Source organism: Punica granatum, chromosome 7, assembly GCF_007655135.1.
Source record: "Punica granatum isolate Tunisia-2019 chromosome 7, ASM765513v2, whole genome shotgun sequence".
NCBI classification, from domain to species: domain Eukaryota; kingdom Viridiplantae; phylum Streptophyta; class Magnoliopsida; order Myrtales; family Lythraceae; genus Punica; species Punica granatum.
This window is the reverse complement of record NC_045133.1, coordinates 1,364,655-1,384,326: the sequence shown is the minus strand read 5'-3', so window position 1 is coordinate 1,384,326 and position 19,672 is coordinate 1,364,655. Positions and strand designations below refer to the sequence as shown.

General features: G+C 40.5%; 3 protein-coding genes across 6 annotated transcripts; 2 read left to right on the top strand and 1 right to left on the bottom strand.

Annotated features, from left to right (window-relative positions):
* Positions 1 to 157: 157 nt before the first annotated feature.
* On the bottom strand, positions 158 to 8,988 carry LOC116215607. 2 transcript variants are annotated; one of them, XM_031551378.1, is made up of 16 exons: positions 8,144 to 8,282; positions 6,123 to 8,043; positions 5,900 to 6,028; positions 5,620 to 5,814; positions 5,486 to 5,538; positions 5,073 to 5,388; positions 4,813 to 4,897; positions 4,509 to 4,691; positions 3,848 to 3,946; positions 2,752 to 2,942; positions 2,433 to 2,648; positions 2,044 to 2,322; positions 1,791 to 1,938; positions 1,554 to 1,687; positions 1,075 to 1,161; positions 158 to 962 (listed from the first exon to the last, which is right to left on the bottom strand). In XM_031551378.1, exons 2-16 carry the CDS (start codon positions 8,022 to 8,024, stop codon positions 876 to 878), a joined length of 4,104 nt encoding a protein of 1,367 aa, XP_031407238.1. In that variant the 5' UTR covers positions 8,025 to 8,043; positions 8,144 to 8,282; the 3' UTR covers positions 158 to 875. The 2 variants fall into 2 exon arrangements, with proteins under 2 accessions (XP_031407238.1, XP_031407237.1); XM_031551377.1 differs by having other exon boundaries at positions 6,123 to 8,988.
* A 4,513-nt stretch (positions 8,989 to 13,501) lies between these two features.
* Positions 13,502 to 15,661, top strand: LOC116215640 (dnaJ homolog subfamily B member 1). Its single transcript, XM_031551429.1, has 2 exons — positions 13,502 to 14,276; positions 14,750 to 15,661. Exons 1-2 carry the CDS (start codon positions 13,675 to 13,677, stop codon positions 15,195 to 15,197), a joined length of 1,050 nt encoding a protein of 349 aa, XP_031407289.1. The 5' UTR covers positions 13,502 to 13,674; the 3' UTR covers positions 15,198 to 15,661.
* Positions 15,662 to 18,183: 2,522 nt separating this feature from the next.
* Positions 18,184 to 19,670, top strand: LOC116214197. Of its 3 annotated transcripts, XM_031549532.1 has the most exons (4): positions 18,184 to 18,500; positions 18,715 to 18,811; positions 19,017 to 19,129; positions 19,234 to 19,670. In XM_031549532.1, exons 1-4 carry the CDS (start codon positions 18,451 to 18,453, stop codon positions 19,328 to 19,330), a joined length of 357 nt encoding a protein of 118 aa, XP_031405392.1. In that variant the 5' UTR covers positions 18,184 to 18,450; the 3' UTR covers positions 19,331 to 19,670. The 3 variants fall into 3 exon arrangements, 1 of the variants encoding a protein (XP_031405392.1); XR_004158250.1 differs by lacking the exon at positions 18,715 to 18,811 and having other exon boundaries at positions 19,013 to 19,129; XR_004158251.1 differs by lacking the exon at positions 18,715 to 18,811 and having other exon boundaries at positions 18,186 to 18,500.
* Positions 19,671 to 19,672: the final 2 nt, after the last annotated feature.

Genomic DNA, 19,672 nt, shown 5'->3' with positions numbered 1-19,672 from the left:
GCAAACAATAATACAATACCTGGTGTTCTCCTGCAACGGTCCACCAGGGACCATTGGGTCAGTATGGATATCAGCAACGGGACTGCAGTGACTAATATCAGAGATTAACAAATCGAACGGGAAACAGAAACAGCAACTGAAAAGGGAGAAACAGCGGTGAGGAAGAAGTTTCTCTCTTGTATTATCAACTTTCCCCATGTATAACATCCTGACTTACAAAAGAATTGTACGATGAGCGTCAGTAGTTCCAAAGGGGATCAGTCTTGTGATCTGTACACAATCCTTTTCTTTTTAAAACCGGGGATTGGGGAATTAATACTCTCTTTGTAACAAAGTTGCCTTTCTGCCGGAACCTAAAAAATTTTAACTTTAGCCTATTACAGCTGTTATGCCACCTCCGGAAAACATACTACACAGAGCGGATGAATTTGTTGTGGCTGCCGCTCCTTTGCCTCCAACCAGACAGACCCGATCTTATTCAAGAATCCAAGAAAGAATCATTTTGCAGTACCGATTTCCGCCAACACGGTATGTAAGATATTGCTTTATGATTACTAGCCTTCTCATCTCTTCATCTGACTAAATACAAACTGTTCATTTCTCCCCTTCTCATGTCCCAAAGTGTCCCAAAAGCTCCAACTCAAAATCTTTTGACATTTCCCAAAAACTTCTTACATCCCCCGTGACTTACTTATACCAAATCTCCTTCAAAAACATTGTCTTCCACCTGTCTGAACCACACGGCATGGGCTAATTACGGAGAATATCACCCTCTTAGCAGTGATCAAAATGTCGAGAATGATTCAACATGAACTATACTGAATGAGACGGCCTCGACCACCATCAGAAAATGCAGATAACTCAGAATTTGAGATCTATTTCACAGCTTCGAAAAATAAGACCTGAGGCTGCAGATGCCCCTTTTCACACATAGCAAGAACATCAGCCCAGCTACCGATTACCTGTGTGAAGAGGGAATAATTGCAAAAGTTTCATTAGGACTTGAAAGTTTTATAGAACAAGCAGTGAAAACGCAAGCAAGAGTGTGCATCATAAGAGGGTGTAGTAACTCACCTTCACATTTGTATCATCATACATGATCCACCTGTCATGTTCGTGACTATAGGCAAAGCAATGATAATGTTGTCCATAGTAGCAAACCTGTACAGTCAAGGAGAAGGGAAAGCTGATGAAGGTTGACGCAAAGAAATACAAGGAAAGCTAGAAAGGTTAGAAGAAAGTGTTCTCCCATGACAGCAGTGTGCTCCGCAGACGAGTGAAAACACATATGAAACACAACTGCCAAATCAGAATCACGTGTAGTAAACGCTGGTCCAATATTGTTTCCATTTTGCAATATTATAGTACGAGTGCATCTCACAACTCTACACTTAAAGAGTTTGTTGGAAAGGAGGATACCAGGCAACAGGAGTCAATCGTCTAGTATGTAATTCAACAGAAAGAAGAAGGAACAGGGAGAACAGTTTTGAAGGTAGCAGATCGCATTATGTGAAGAATTAACTGTAAATGAATGTATTAGAGGATCTACCCACCACAGAAACCAAGCTGTGAATGTGCTTAGGATCCAGACCACGGTAAAGAACGCTCATATCTATGTCAGTGCTGAGGGCCGCTAATGTTGCTGCGATGTCATCGGCACTTTCCCGAGTGTTCTGCCAACCGAGAACTGCAAGATGACATAAAGATTACAATTGCATGACTAAAATTTCAACTTAAGTTTGGCATGTGGGAGGAGGAAATGAAGCAGCCTCAGAATATAATGTAGTCACCAGTGGTGAAAATGTGCGGTGGGCTAGAGAGAAAGTGATGGATGTGGTTGAGCTTTCCGCAGCCACCACTGTCTGGATCACAAGCCAGCTGATGGTTCCTCTCAACAAGATCCAAAAGATCGTCAAAGGAGCTTTCTGCAGACATCACCTGCATTCGGAGAAGGAAAAAGTTGCAGCCACCAGAAGACAGAAAGCATGGACAAAACTCATCATTTTGTGAACGAAAATGAACTAGACATTTGAAAAATGATACCTTAGTTGTTCGGAGCGCACTCGCATTGATGTTATGAAAGAAAGACGTATACTTTAGATGTCTTGACTCCAGCCCGCAACTATGACAATCCATCCTCTCGAAAATATCCATCCCAAAAAGGGAATGCACTAGGCAGGCCTTGCTATATTTACAATCCCATGTACCTACAGTGTTGCTTTCAACCGATTCGTTGTCAGAAACACTAGAAGGCTGCGTGAAGGACCGGTGAAGGCAGTCAAAGATCACCCCCAGTACTTCAGAAGCGTCATTCATCTGACCCTGTTGATTAGCATTATCTGTTATACACTCTTCAAAGGAAAATCGAGCCTGAACTTCATCCAAGCACATTGAGGACACAGCTGTAAAGTGAAAGACAAACATGAACCAACCTTCTGGAAGAAATTACTGTCTGGATAGAGGTTACTCAAAGCTATCCTCAGTGAAGTAGGAGCAACTGCTTCTCTTCGAGAATCAGCCGTTGCCATGCTCAAAGCATGGAAAACTTCATATAGAGCACAGATGACACAAGGATCTCCAACATGGACATGATTAGATGCTGACCTCTTCAGGAACTCATCATGGAAGCGTCTTAAATGCCACAAGGACTATTATGGCAAAACAGAAATGGGAAATAAGCAATCCATAATTTGCAAGGCAATTTTATTAAGTTGGTCTTGAATAGACATTTATCTGATTTATCATGCAAACCTGTATGATCACATTTAGAAAGCAATTGTATTCACCAACTTCATTCTGCAATCCAGCACCGATAGCATCAGACCCATCTGTCACTGCAGCTGCAGGTTCACTAGTTGTAACACCTGCGTCATTTGCATGCCCAGGTGTCCTCTGTACTGCAGTTGAAGGTGATGGCAATTTTTGATGTGCCTGAAATGCGTCTGGAACAAAAGTAGGAGTTTTAAGGATGGCCAGAGACAGAGGTAGCAATAGTTAAACTCTCCCGATGGTTCATGAACTATGGAATTACACCCTTCTCTGCCCACGAGCACTTTTGTTTTTATATCAGTCATCAAACACCAACAATGTGAAACAGACAGAAGAACCCGCGACAAACCCTTGCAATCCCCATCACAATCACGAAATTCCTTCTTTTAGATGAATAAAGACTAAAAAACTTCGGCATAGAGAATGAGTATTCAGCTTTTATGATCATGAACAGACTTTATACGTCTGCCAGTATAGCTTTACCTGTCTGCTGGAAACAACTGATGCTTCTTGTTGGTGGGTTTTTCAATATTCCAGTAACCTATATTATTCTTAACTACTTGGATCCATAAATTCAAAAAGCCTCTTCTAAGTTTCATTCTATGCATAACTATACAACTTCATCAAATACTAACCATATAATCGAGATTAAAGTTACAAATTAACTCTGAAGCTCAGTCTTTCTATATAATGGTTAAAACATAAATATCATTTGGCGGATCCAAGGCAGTGCAAATGGTATATGGACCAAAGATCAATCATATCAAGGAATGCACAACAGCACAAGCATGTAATCATAGAAAGATCACCATAGGAGAACTAACAGGTTCTCATAACAGACCTGTTGTTTATGCATTAATTTGATAAGCGGATGGGAACTTTGTGCACAAAAGCACCAGAATAGGAAAACTTGAGTCAAACATAACCCAGGCCATATGTAACCTACATATTAACTACTTCGTCTAAGATGCTCATCAATATAGTGAACCTACAGACTCTGTTCAGTGATGAAATAATAGATTGCAATAGGACACTCAAAAAACGATGCCTATTCAATTGTTGTAACAAAAACTATTACCAAGGCTTTGTCGCACAGCTTTTTCGAGATCGGCTTGGAACCTCTGTTCATCATCCTCTTCTGCATGCAATTCCCTCAATGTCTTTGTGCTATAGTCTCCTGAAAGAGAATTGACTAATTTCACAAAATGCCAAGAGGATCATAATACATCCACAAATTGGAAAACAATCATAGATATAACTACATGGTAAACTTCTACAGAACAGGAGGGAAGGAACCATTCTCCAGGTGGAAATTAATAGTCTAAAACGTGCTAAAATTCTGCAAATTTTGCAAGCATAGCCTGCATAAGATAATAGAGTTGGTTCTGGCTCATGTCAGCCACTCATATTTACGGTAGGTGAATACCCGAGAATAGCTCAATGAGCATAAATTTCAAGACACGGATTAAATCACACTGAAAAAAGATTAGAACGCATAACAGGATTTTTGCTTTTGTGGAGGAATTGAATGAACTTGAATTCTGTAGGCTCTGAGAAACTGCCCAATCAGTGTGAAATAATTCAACACACGCTTCTTTTTGTATATATAACTTCTATGCTGCTTGAAGAATTTAACAAAAGAAGGTAAGGCTCAAAGCACAAGATAAGTTGAAAAAAAAAGGGGGAGGGGGGGGGGGGGGGGGGGGGGGGGGGGGTGGTTGTTGTGGGGTGGGAATTACCATTATCCTGAGTATCATCATGAGGTGAAGCCTCAAGAGTCCCAGCTCCAGCATTTTCCTTTCCAGAGGCCTGCAATTTTCCTTCTAACAATTTGGTGGAACTTTTCTGCCGCCTGCCTCTCCTTCCAGTCCGCCTATCAGAAGAAAGGGTACCATCTTGTGGAAATCCACCATCAGGTATGCCTGGAAAAGAATAAATAATTAACCTACCTTTTAGCTTACAAGAGGCCTAAAATTTTATTTATTTATTTATTTTTGAGAATTGAAGCCTAAAATTTTAAGTGTCTAAAAACCAATGGACAACCTCTTTTAACTTCTGCATGATCAGTACTTCCAGTCTTCTGTGTATCAAGGATAGTGAGAGACCCATTTGGAACAGCAGCATCATCCTGTGACCCAAAAAAAACAGAGAGAGAGAGAGAGAGAAGAAAAACTCACAGCTTCAATCTTCTCATTGTCTTTAATAAGTGCCCATTTTTATCTTTACAAAAAAAAAATGGTAGAAAAAGCTAAAGATATATTATTGTCATGCAACAGGAGGAAAACAGACAATGGCCAACTTGCCTGGGTAGATAGTTTTAACTGTTTTAATTTTTTGTGATTATCGGATGGAGGCTCCATCAAAACGTCAGAAAATCCTTCGGTTGGCTTTTCCAATTGTGCTTGGGTGTGTTTCTTCTGTTGCTCAGCAAGCTGTCTTTGTTTAGCTTCATTCTCAATTCGTCTTTGATACTCTAAAGTTTCTTCAAGTTTCCTTTCCTCAGCTTCAAGCTCCATCCTCCTCCTTAACTCCTCTTCTTGTTCTTTTAATTCATCGGGATTCATAAAAGTAAGTATTTCCGAATCTGGATGATCACCATCAGATGACACCGTAAAGGAACTGCATCAAGCAGAAGTTGAAAGCGTTTATGAGCACATTATTTTACCACCCATGTGATCTAGCTTGAAGTTACAGTGACACCAAAAAGAAAACATACTCAGGCTCATTGCTCTCAGGAGAATGCGGATGCTGTTCACTAATTCCACTAGCCTGTGTTAGCAAACAAATATTAGAATGACGTCACTGTTTATGAAAGATCTTAGAAACCACCCAACCAAAAAGAACTGAAACCTTTGAGTCCTTTGTTTTCCTGTGTTCTTTGTGCTTCTTCTTATCCTTTGTCTTGTCATGTCCATGCTTCATCGAACTATCATTTCCACCTCTAACACCTTTGTTGGAATCAAGTGCAAGTTCTGCAAGAAACGCTTCCCTAGCAGCGTCGGACTTTTCAATGGCATCTTTCTCAGCCAGATCCTCCAAGCGTGTCTGAGGAAACAGGAAATGAAAAGGTAGCAAAAAGTACTTCCTAAAGTTGAAGGAGAAGCTAAAGATTGACAAACTCAATACCAACCCTCATGTATGATTTGATTAGAGGCACTAATATCCACCTATAATCAAGTGCGGAAACTGCATCAATCTTACATTCCAATTGCTGCAAGGTTGCGATACTTCTCAATATCCGAGCATCAATTTTGCAGATCTGCAGGACCAAAGAATTGAAAAACCTGAAATAAATTCCAGAACATTATTTAAACCTTCCACCACAATAATCAGACTCAAAACAACATGCAAACCTCCAGTGAGGACTCTTCTTTCTGTCTCTGCATTGTAACCTCTATGCAAGCATCCATTTGATGCACACACTCCTTTGCTCTCCCGTCATCGTATTCGCCAGATTCCAAGTCACGTAGGTGAGAAGCCAGACTTCCATAGGCCTCTTCATCTCCAAGTTGATTGGCATTCAAGGTTCCTGCCTCTCGTAACACATTCTTTACTGCCTCTGATTCATACCTGCTACTACTAAAAGTGTCATCATCTTCATCTCCCATAAGGTCTTCCTTCCGCTTTCTTAAAACAGCCTCATGACTTCTTTGCGGAAACTCGCTGCCATTCTCCTTTCTCTTACCTTCTTCAATACAGAGTCCCTCCAGCACATGCAATGCTTCCTCATAACCAACAAGCTCAGACTTGCGGTCACACATAATCTGAAGACTGTAAAGTTCCTTCTCAAGCATTTGGAAAATCTCTGAATGCTGTTCTGCTTTCTCCTCTCTCTTGCGGACCCAAGACTCCAACTGTTCAGTTCCAGAGGATGGACCTGAATATACCCATGCCACGAAAGCATCGGTATCAGATCCAACCTTGTTGGAATTACGTCCACCTACATCAATTGCAGGCTCATACATGACACTGGGAAAGCTTTCAGTCGGCAGCAAGGTTTCATCCAAAAGTAAGCAGGATCCATCCTCATTAAGGATAACTTTTTCATTACTTTCCCCACCTTGGTTGGAAATATTTCTTTCATGCGTGGGACTAGTATTTTTCTCAGGATATCTACCCAGGCCACACGAATTAGATACTTCCTGCAAGAACTTTAGGATTTTCTTAAGTTGGCTCGCCCCAAGAAAGCATATGGAAATTGGTGTATGGTTTACTCCCCGGCTCAGAAGCTGTGAGCCAGAGGTAAGACCCTGTAGCTCTTCCATGGTAAAGGACAGAACCTTACAAAGATGAGTCTCGGATATACACTTTTGTCCAATAAGGGCTTCAAATAACGTATGAATTCTGTCCAAAAGCTTTGCCCGCTCAGGGTCATCAGATAAAGGCCACTTATCAGGGGGAGAGTATGCCAAAGGTGCATGATTCTCACTATGCCCGCTATTATCTGAGCCGGTGTTTCTGTCAAGGTCAGTACTTTCTGCAATAGTGATACCACCACTGAAACTATCACCAGCAGCATCCTTCTCCGGATAAGAATCCCAAGCATCCCTAAAGGAATCTTCACATTCCTCAGTTTTCTGCCCCGAGGAAAAATCTCCAGCTGAATCAGAACCCCAGCATTTCTGCTGATTCCCAAGCATTTCCAACGCAGCCGAAACATCTAAGGGTTTCCAGCTACAGTTATGGATCATTTCGACCCACTCATCGTCTATACCCTGCGGCAAAATCGTCTCTAAATTCGGCAAGACGTTGCCGAAATGCCCCCGCATAACATGCTGTACATGAGATTCCACGTCAGAAAATTTCTCATCGCACCTGCTACACACCCAGAAGCTCCATGTTTTATTAGCGTCTGCATGCTCCACAGCCTCGGAAATCACCTCATTAGCCAAAACCTCCTTTAAAAACCCAAAATGTGCAATGAGATCAGGAACCCTAATGCTAAGCCACTGTTTCTTTTTCTCAATGCTTAGTGAACTCCAGAAAGACCGTACTACCAAGTCCTTCTTCTCCGCTGGGGTCATGTTCTTCTTCCCATGTTTCCGCCTATCACCGGATCCTCTCAGCCCATTGCCTGATGAATCTAACCCCTTATCACCACCTTCATTTGGTGACCCAGCCACCTCAGACTTCTGCTGCTGCAAGAGCCTTGCAGCCGCGACCCTCACTTCAATCTCCTTCCTACGCTCCTCTGGTGTCTTAGGCGCCTTCTTAATCTCATTGGGCCTCCTGGTTTGAACTAACCTAAGCTCCATCGGATCTTCCGTGGCTCGCCTGATTGGAATCACCCGAAACTTCTCATCTCCGCCTAAATTCTTCATCCAACTCGAAATTGAAGCGAAATTAGACTTCTGAATTAGATTCCGGAGCTCACCTTGCACGTGATTGATCCTCGCCTCCGCCGTCATTATCTTCTGCTGGTTCTCCTCGTGCAAGCTCTCCTTGCCAGGATCAACAGGATTCTCGATGGCCAGAGCTCGCTCGCACTCCGCCACCACTTCCTCATACTCCTTGGCATCGTTCGCCGCCTCAAAGAGCAAATTTGAATAGAAATGAGCGAACTCGACTGAGTTCGGGGACAGCTGCACGGCTCTCCGAGCAGATTCCAGCGCATTCTTCAAGTGCCGCTGCTTAGCATTGAGATCGTCGATGATGGAGGCAACTTTGATGCATATGGTGCCCTGGACGCGGTGGACAAGAGCTGCGTGAGGAGAGTTCTCGTACCGGGAGCACGACTCCTTCATCAACCTCAGGGCCTTGGTGTGGTTCCCCCGCCGGAGCGCAGTAAGGGCTCGCTCGCACTCGAGCTTGACGGAGGAGAAGGACGAGCTGTCCGATTCGGCCAATGCATCGGCCTTGGCCACGATTGGAGAAGAACTAGGCTTAGGCTCAGGCTCGGTTTGGGCGGGGCCATCGGCAGCGGGAGATGCCGCCGGAGCCGGTACTGGAGTCTGCTTGGAGCGAGGAGCAGCGTTCCGCTTCTTATGCCCCATCAATTGCGTCCTCGACGCTCGAAGTCATGTAGATACGGAAGTGACTCCCAAATCCGCCGCCGGAAGTCGAGAAGGAGGTGGATCGGCGACGGAATCTCACCGAGGGAGAGAGTGAGAGCGAGCGAGTGGAGAATGAGAGTAGAAGTTATCGGAGACTGAAAGCGCAGAGAGAGAGAGAGATTGGCTCTTCCACCAACTACGGCTGCTGAGGTTTGAGAGATTAGGAATGAGGGATTAATGTTAAAAAATAAATAATTACCCCGACAAATGCATTTATGTTCTTTTTTATATAGTATCCGTTTTTCTTTTCAAAATTGCTCCAAACATAAGAAATTACAGTGTGTGCATATCCAATGTTACCTTTTGTTACTAACCCAAGATGAAGTAAATTAGTTAGTTAAGATCTCGGTGATCCGGACATACATATATATATATATATATATATATATTATTAGTAAAGATGCATCGCAATTGAGAAGAATGTGTGGATTTAAACAAAGAGTCAGACCGCATCATGCGAAGTATAGGAAAATAAGAGCAACCATAACTACTTTACATATATGCACAATTGCTACAAGTGAGAACATGCGTTACTGCGCTGTATTTCTCTTTTTTTACCCTAGTATGTAGAAATTTAATAGGTTTCGCTTAATTCAATTTGAGTTGGATCGGCCCACTGTGAGAGTAAAACTCTCCCGACATGGGTTGAATCCGAGACCTTATTAAAAGGAATAAACGCCGAATCGTTTAAAACAACTAGTACATCCTCTTTGATGAAGAATATACCTCTTTGATTAATTATACTTTAATTAATAATAGTCATTGATTTAATATTAAAACAATAAAAATTAACATTCGCCCAAAAAAATAAAATTAATAATAAAAATTACCCACCAACCTCTCATTCTTACTCTTTTACTCCCTCACTTCCCCCATTTCTTCTCTCCTTTCTCCAATCCTCTCTCCCCTTGCTTTTGTTTTTGCATGTTCATTCTTTTTTTATTAAGTACTTGATCAATCTATTTATTTATTATAAATTAGTATTAAGTACCTGAATATACTTTTTTTTATTATGTTGCAAAAAAGATTAATTAGCGGTAGTAACATAAATGTTCATTAGTCTCATAAATTCATGTTTTTTTTTGCCAATTTTATGACATGTTTACTTTTAGAAAATTAACTTTATTTTCATCTCTACTTTTCTTAATTTATGTCTTTGTTAGAAATTATATACTAATATCAAGTTAGAAAATTCTTTACTTCAAGTTGATCATCATTCGTGGAAATTTTGAATTCAATTTATTAGTAGAAAAGCAAAAAAAAAAGTATAAATTAGAAGATAGAAATGGAAACAATTAGCTAATAAAAAAATGGAGAACTAAAAAAAATACTTTTCTGATTCATGTACAAATTTGAATAGTGGAAAAGAAAATTTTCCTATAAAATTTTGTCATTTCAATATAAGTAAACATATTTTTTATAGTTATCGACTTTTTAGAAAATTTTATAGGAAAAATAAAAATTTCTCCAAAAGTAAAATGGTTGAATATCGATTCCTATATGATTTTAAATAAGCAAATAAGAGTCGCATATTTTTGTGATTTTGCGCCTAACTTAGGTGTGCCTCTAACGAGACGTAATGCAACTCTTAATACTATAGCTGGCAAAAGTATCTTCTTATGAATTATGAGTTGATAGATCAATTTGAGTAGTCATCAGAAATTCTTCACATATTCAGAATTGGCGTTGATCCTAAGACATAATTTGGTATCATCAAGAGTAATAACTCTTGATAATTCAAACATCTGTAATCACTAATAACTCACAGTTCTAGTTAAAGTATAAGAGAGTAGAGATTTTGAGTGATGGACCCACTGGAGAAGATGGTTACACAAAGGGATTAGAGAAGTACTAATATTAAGCTCATTGTGTTTGCTTAGAGAAAAACAACTTTACATTTTTTTTTTCGGTTGCAAAGGAGATTATGACTTAGTATAATTAAATAAAAATCCTAAGTCTGCATCTGGTTTTTTAGTTGGATAATGATCAAATTCAACTTAATTTTGTATAATGATTGCAAATGTTGATAAATATATTTATATATAAGATTATATATGTATGTATATATATATATATATATGAAAATAGATGAGAAATTTATTATTAAAAAATTGATATGTATATAGATGTGAAATAGATGAATAATTTATTATTAAAAAAGGGATTGTAAAAAGTGTATGAGAGAATTTATTATTAAATTCGAAAAAAACATAAAAAAGTAATGATTATGTTGTTGAATTGAGGAGAAAATAAAGTTAAGCTGAGTTCAGCAAGATTATAATTCGGAAATGGGCATTGATAATTCTATCAAATATTTAACATGAAACATTTTTATTACCATACGAATATGTGGGCAGCTGGTTACATTTTATTTATTTTTGGTGGAATGTCAGATACGTTTTTACTTTCTTTTAATGTATGCTTTATTTCTTAGTATTAGATCCACCTTCCCATTTGAACGGTAAAAGCAAATTCTTGTTTTAACGCAATGAGAGGTCACAAGTTCAGCTTTTTTTGGGATTTTTATGGGTAGTTTTTGACTGAAAATCTACATGCTCATTTGACTTTCATTAGGATTTGGACAGACGCAAAACTAATCTAATTGAAAGAAAAAAGAGAAAATCCTTGACAAATTATATCCTTAGAAAGTCATATCAATTATCAAAATTATGTAATAAAAAAAGTGTCAGCTTAAAGCTAATTGTGGAGTCAATGTATGCTAATCGTGCATGTGCGCAAATGCTTTTGTATTTGACGCAAACTCAATTCGTGGATATTTGTGGAAGGCTAATGAAGAGGCGGTTGAAGAAGAGATAGTGAAAAATGTTTTTGCGCACAAAGAGAGATTTTTCGATTAGACAATATGATTAACCTTAGAAAATTCGTTACAACATAGACTTCTTCCTTTTCTTCCTTAAATATAATATACAAGGATATCGATATATAAGTATAGATAGACAATTTATCTAAGGAAAAATTCTAATATAATTTCGTATCACGGTGCATATTTAGTATTTTAACTCAAATGTTTAATATTTTTAATTAAAGTGTTTAGTATTTTTACTATTTGTGATAAATTATACAAAATAGTAAACATTTCAATCGTAATAGGAACAATCACACAAAAAATTATCAACTTACACTATTTTTCCAAATTTAGCATCAACTTTCAAATTTCTCAAGCTTTTTAGAAAAACCGGAGGTGAAGAACGGGGGCCCGACCCGACTGAAGGCTCCCCGCTAACCAACATGGCCCAAGTTCGACCACCTCGCCGGAGAGGTCGAGGGTTGACGGGGGAGCCCTTGGACGGGTCGGCCCCCTCCCCCTTCCCTTGTTTTCTGTACGAAAAATAGGGAAAGAGGGGAAAGGGGCCCCGACTCAGTTGGGGGCTCCCCGCCGGCCCTCAACCCCTCCAGCAAGGTAATCGAACTCAGGCCACTTTGTCTCGGGGGTCGAGGCTGGCGGGAAGCCTTCAGCCGACCCCCTTCATCCCGTTTTTTTCAAAATGTTTGGGCCAATATTTCATTAAAAAAAAGTATGGATTTTTTTCAAAAATTGATCGGGTGAATAAGGTCCATTGTTGTTGTTTTATTGGAGCTTAAAAATCATTAGGCCATGTTGGCAGCCGTTTGTTGCCTCGTCAAGAACCGTCACGGAATTGAAGATGGATGATATATTTGGTCTAACATGGGTAACGTCCATTAGGTGTGTTTGTTTTTTAAAAAATTTTCAACCCAGTTCAACTCCACTTGTCTTTAATTCAACAACACAATCATTATTTATTTTTATTTTAAATTTTTTTTAGTCATTCAATTTAATTTTTAATATTAAATCCTCTCAACTATTTATTATTTTTTCACAATTCAACAACACAATCATTACTTTTCTCAGTTATTCATTACTTTTTTTACACATTTTCTCATAATTCAACAATACAATCATTACAGACTAATTAAAACCAAAGCTCAACTCAATTCAAATCAAAATCCAAACGCACTCTAAGAGTTGATGCTAAACTTGAGAAAATAGTGTAAGTTCATGATTTTTAGTGTGATTATCCCATCATAATACTAAATATTTAAATTAAAGTAAAAAATACTTAGACTAATCACAATTACTAAAAATACTAAGGGGCCGTTTGGATTCAGAGTTAAAGTTACTTTGATTTTGATTTTGATTTTGATTGTGAAAAAGGACAAATGAGATGTGATTATAAATTCGACTTGGGAAACGTGTGTTTTTATTGTGTAGTGTGTTGAGTTAAAGTTAAAGTTAAAATTTTTGAATTGAGAAATGTGTATTTTTGTTGTGTAGTGTGTTGAGTTAAAGTTAAAATTAAAGTTAAAATCAACTAACTCTCAATCCAAACGGGGTTTAAGTACTTCAATTGCAATACTAAACGCTGAAAGCACTAAACTGTCGCGGTGATACGGAGATGTTAGCGAAACGCTCTATGTTTGTATTGTGTCATGAAAAATAATATTTTAAAGGAAAAAAAAGAGTCGTATGTGGTCCATCAATCACGAAGGCTGCTGACTGGGGCCCACCAGCAGATCCGGAGTCAAGAGAATCGGATCAGGAAACGGTCAAATCAGACCCGAACCCGCCTACTGGTTTTTGGCCCGCACGTTCTGCCTAAGTAATCCGAGTCATACCCCTGCGGGACCCTCATCGATCTTTGTCCTCATTTCCCCCTAAGCTGTGCTCTCTCCTATCCATCTCTGCGCGCCCTTTCTCTCTCTCTGCGCCCAATCACCGCCAAATCCGACGGTCACCGGCAGCCTCTTCTCCGGCGAGTTCTCGGAATCAAACCCTAGCTGAAGCATCCAAATCCAATCGAATCGAATCGGGATGGGAGTTGATTACTACAACATACTGAAGGTGAACAGGAATGCGAGCGAGGACGACCTCAAGAAGGCGTACAAGCGGCTGGCCATGATATGGCACCCCGACAAGAACCCCACGAGCCGCCGGAGCGAGGCGGAGGCCAAGTTCAAGCAGATCTCCGAGGCCTACGACGTCCTCAGCGACCACCAGAAGCGCCAGATCTACGACCTATACGGCGAGGAGGCCCTCAAGTCCGGCCAGTTCCCGCCGCAGCCTAATGCCAGAGCCGGCGCGGGGCACTACAGGCAACACCACGGCGCCGGTGCTGGCAGCAGCCAGTACAATGGTGCTGGGTTCAGGTTCAGTCCGAGGGATGCTGAGGATATTTACGCGGAGTTCTTTGGATCGGAATCCACCAGCGGTGGAGCCAGAGGAGGTAGAGGGTTCAGGGACGGCTTCTATAGGGCTTCGAATAGTGGAGCTAGCAGCAGTGCATCCAGTGGCGCCACCGGAGAGATGAGGAAGGGGCCTCCGGTGGAAAATGTGTTGCCTTGCAGCTTGGAGGAGCTTTACAGGGGAGGCACGAGGAAGATGAAGATCTCGAGGATGGTCTTCGACACATTCGGGTATGTCTTCCGCCCATTTCTGTAGAAAAATGTTATCATTTTCAGCTGCCAGAACAATCACACGAATCATTGAAGAACTATATAGTTCGACTCTCGGGGATTATTCTGCACGACATCCTTTTATTCGATCAATGGCTGGCTTTGCAGTATTTGGAACTTGAATCTTTATGAGCTTCTCTTCTGTTCAAGCTTATATTGTTCTGGTAAATTGCCATTTGGGGCCGTTCCTTGTTTATAAATTGTCTTTGAATTCTTTGCGCTTTCTTCATTTGGACAAGGACTCCAATGATTTGCCATTTCCGGAAGAAGAAAATCAGCAGCAAAGCAATCATATGTAGCCTATTGACATTCGCTTTGCTTGCTGTTTTGGACTCTTTAGTGGATGAACATGCCTTTTTTTTTTTTTTTTTAAATTTTCATTTTTGGGTCTAACAGTTTGATAAACAATCTCGATAATTGTTCCGGTCTTGCAGTAAGCAGTGTAATGTGGAGGAAATTTTAACCATTGAGGTCAAACCTGGATGGAAGAAGGGGACGAAGATCACTTTTCCTGATAAGGGGAACCAGGAGCAACCCGGTGTTATCCCTCCTGATCTTGTTTTTGTGATAGATGAGAAGCCTCATGCTGTTTATAGGAGGGATGGTAATGATCTTGTGGTTGACAAGGAGATAACGCTGCTCGAGGCACTCACTGGTAAGACCCTCGAACTCACAACGTTGGATGGAAGGAATCTCATGATCCCGCTTACGTATATTGTCAAACCTGGTGACGATATGCTTGTCCCGGGTGAAGGAATGCCTATCTCCAGAGAACCCGGGAAGAAAGGAAATTTGAAAATCAAGTTCGATGTGAAGTATCCTTCAAGACTTACTTCAGAACAGAAAGCTGAATTAAGAAGGGTTCTCGGTGGAGTTTCTTGATAAACTATCTCATTATGGAGTTTTGAGTCAGTAGTGAACACGTTAACCCTGTTAGATATTCCTGTTATGTGGAATGTAAATACGGGATGCTTAAATTATTGAGGAGTGTGAATACTAGGAATTTTTTAGGGTGAAGTCGGCTGTGGTGTCAGTATGCTGCTAATTTTCTCATTGGATGCAGCATCATCTGGACTGCTTGTGGCGATGAAAATTGTCTGGGTCGGATTGTTTCACAGGTCTAACAAAAAGTAGTTAAGACTTGAGAATGTCTACCGAATTCAATTGTCCATTTTGCTTTTCGCGTATAGTTTCGAAGCTTGGAAACAATATTATTTTTGTTGTTGCATAAATGTCGAGCTATCAGCTATGTACTGACAATTTTAACTGCTCTATATGTCGTGCTCGATGGTTTGCTCGTTCTCAATATTTATTGAATCATACAGCATTTAGCCATTCCATTTGTATTATCTCTGAGCAGCCTGTGAACTCAATAATTACCCTATGGTGAGGTACTCATTGGCTATCTTTGGTAAATTATTTATTATGTGTCTCTTCGTTTTCTTCGTTTCAAGTGTTCTTTTTTCATAAGCCTTTGTTACAAAAGTGCTTTTCTTATAAGCCTTTGTTACAAGTGTTGAGTTGCATTACGAACTTTTTCAGTTAATTAGTGTTACATTTCAGTTTAGCTGCTGCCACTTATTTTGCATTTATATCTGCAAGCCTTGGCTTAAATTTCTCGGGAAATTTTGGCTGCCAGCCCCAATTTTGCAGTCAGCAGCTAAATCCACTGCTTAGAACAGCAGGAGCACTGTTTGTGGGCTTTGGTTCGTGTCTTTGACAGACGAAGTATTTGAAAGTGAGCTATATCTGTTTTTGACCCCTATGTGCGCTGCAGATTTGCAATTGATGAGTATACTAAGAAGGCTAATTCTCGAGTGTGAATGGAATGCTTTAGGTGCTATATTGGCCCGTCTTTTTCATGCATTAGTGATACTAATCGAGAAACTTTCTACGTTGTGGTCTATTTAGACAATGGGTAGTGTGTCATTCACGTTTGGCCTTCAAGACAGGATGATGTGGTGTAGTTATTGCAGGAACCAAGCAGGTCTATGCCTTCATTTTAGGTTTTTGCCACGAACTTTACTGGCTACATGTCTTCCCCCCATCTGGTTGAAGTGGTCAGAAAGGAGCGTGAATAAGGCTGGAATGAAAGTCGAACCAGAAAACTGGTTCAGGTCTTAGCCAGGAAAGTGAGCAACCTTCTGCACGGCTAGTTATTATGAGCAACTATCTCAAATGTCATTGGGATAAGATGAGATGTGAACCTAGAAAACGAGTGGATGTATATTGACATTGCAGCACTGTCATAGTTTGTTCGTGCCTCGATTATACAGTTTTCTCAGGCCCAGAGCATGTTATATGTCCATTACCCACCTTACAAAGATCCTAGATAGATTTCATTGCCATAGGTTCGTAATCTACAACTATTTAAGGCTATCCGGCAATGGTTACTGGATGTAACTTCGCTATGCAGTAATTTTTCCGAGTTGCTTCATCTTGGTGTCGTCTGAAATCTCTGCCATTCCTTTGTATGGATACCACTTGGCACAAACCAGGAAGTACCCTAGTTCATTGCACATATTGCAGCAACGAGATAGTAGTGGTCCAGCTTGTCCATGTTGAGATCCTCTGGCAGCCAATTCCCAGTTTTACTGTTACTGGTCGTCTTGTGGACGATCGTTATCAGGAGGCTGCTCAGGTAGTTCGCTCCTGCAATCCCGTGGTAGAACAGAGACCCAGCAATGCTCCTCATGTGCTCAGGGAACTGCTTGTAGGTAAACTCGACCTGCCCAATCTTGGCGAATCCTTCAGTTAGCCCCGCCAGTGCAAACTGGGGAACCAACCACAATGCTGACATGGAAGACATCTCTCTCCTTCTCAGTTCAACTCCGAGTGTCGTTCTTGTCAGGGCAATATGTCACCGCCAGGATTCCTCGAACCCCGAGACGGGCATCTTGAGTATGGCGAAGGAGAACCCGTTTGGAGAAACTGTGATCCCGAATTTCCCGCCTTCCTTGCTGGTCAGCATCCGGAGGAATGGAATGAGCGGTCATAGATGGGTATGAAGATCGTGAGGCCCATCATTAGAAACAACGTAGTGGGATATTGAAGCTCTTCCCTAGCCGCCTGTCTGCATGGGTCGCCAGGAAGATTGCATACTTTTGCTGCTGAACTATCGCGATGGGGTAGATTGTCATTGACACCCATATAGGAATCATTCTCATGAGGTCTTTCACTTTTTCGCTAGCTGCACACTGCAGAGCTGTCGCGGGTTGACAGGCAATCCGTTCTACATTTATCTGATCTCCCGGAGTCGTGATGGCCACATCATCGAGGAATCTAACAAGATGAGCATTATCTGATGTTCTGGGAAAATGAACATATTGGATTGCAGCAAACGATATTTTGCAACCAAATGTTTTAGATTATACGGTCGTGTCATTTCAAAATTTCACATGTTTGCATTTCAGTAACCACTGGGCCGTAACCCGCCATGCTAAAGTCTTAGTCCACCACCGTGCAAGTAGTTCTCCAATCCATTGGAGTGAAAGACTGACAGGACATGTACATTTATGTTACTTTTGGTTCAATGTAATGGAATTAGTCATGAATGGAATGCAATGAGTAGATAATAGGAATTATTATGTAATAAAATTATGTTTACATATAAATTTATTTATTTGGTTGGACATAATAGTGAATTTGAAAATTATAATTATGAAATTTGATATAAGAGAATAGATAGAGATGATTAAAACAAAAGTACGAAATTATCCTTCATATAAAAAGAACAAAATACCCATGTCCTACAAATATGAAAATGTATTAAATATTAAAAAATATTACAATATTATAAAAATTCGGCCAAAATATAATTATTAAAAAAATTTATTTATAAAAAATTTTAAAAATAGAGGAAGAAGATTGTTTGGAAAGGGTTTGAAATTGATCATTCCCAACGGGTTTGGGGATGGGAAAGATCTAACCGTCCCAAATCCCTCCCATGATGATCCATACTCGTTCGACGTCACTACTTTCATAACAAGAAATGATGCGCAGTTACTGCTTTTAGTCAAAACATTTAAAAAAAAAAAAAAAGGACCGTGAAGGGGGCCTGCCAGGTATACCGGAGTTTCTGAACTGTGATTGACAGTGTTCCGTAGCTCCAGCAAGTAGGATCGAGCTTCGGTGTATGTTTCCTCTGAAGTCAAAAGTGGTTGGACTGTTTCAAATGACACAAAGGTGAAGTTCCTCCGCAGACTTTAATGCAACGAGCAGTCAAAGAACTCATCTGCTCTCTTTGATAAATTGTTTGTTATGTATCTCCTAAGTATGTACTTTTCAGTTGATTAGCATTATACTTCAGTTTAGCCGATGCCATGCCACTTATTTGCATCACACCCGCAAGCCACGGCTTAACTTTCTGAGGAAATTTGGCTGCTAATTTTGCAATCAGCTCAGCGATGAATCCACGGCTAAGCTTAGAGCAGTCCGCACACTGGTTCGTGGGTTTGGTTTGTGTCTCTGTCAGTTGGCTATGTTTGACGTTGAAGGTGTTCATCTGACCAAAGAAAATTAGATCCTAATATTTGTTCATTAGCCCCCATGAGTCCCGCATATTTGCAATTGATGAATTGGCTAATGGAAAATGGAGATGCTATCTTGGCCCTCCCTTTTCGATCATTGGTGATTCCAACTATACTGAGATTTATCTAGACAAGGTGAAGAGTGTTGTTTATGTTTTGGTCTTCAAGACAGGATCATATGCTGGATACTGCAGGAATCGAACTGAAACGAGGTCTATGCTTTCAGCTTAGCTTTTTGCCACGGGCCTTACCAGGATACATGTCTACCCCATCTGGGCAAAAAAGGTCGGATATGAACACGGACTGAGCTGGCTGAGAACGGAACCAGAAAACTGGTCCTTTCAGATTTGATTCTCATGCGCATAAGACTCCTGTTTTGGCCTGTGTAGGGAACAGCATCGAAATGTTGATGGAGGAGATTGTGGATTAGACGAGACCCCGACTGAGGTGATGGTATTGGAAATTTATACTCTCGGGACAGCCTGAAAGGTTGAACAGCGAGGCGATATCTGGCTAAACTAAACCATCTACACGAAATCTGTATCTGCCCTTTGAAGTCTTAAGCCAGACATAGCTCAGCCTATATCGGGCCAAGGTTGATTACCCAATCCATCATAAGCTTTTGGCTTACTGATGCAGATAAGTTTCCTCCAAAAATTATCGTAAGATTGCTTTATGTAGTGTTTCTTCGTAACTGGAAGTGTCTATGTCACAGTGGGAGAATGAGTGTAAAGATCGCTGGACCTATGTCAACCGGGCAGCAATTTCATAGTTCTTTCGAGCCTTTCTGCTGTTTTTAGTTACAGAGTTCATCTTATAGTTTTCTCG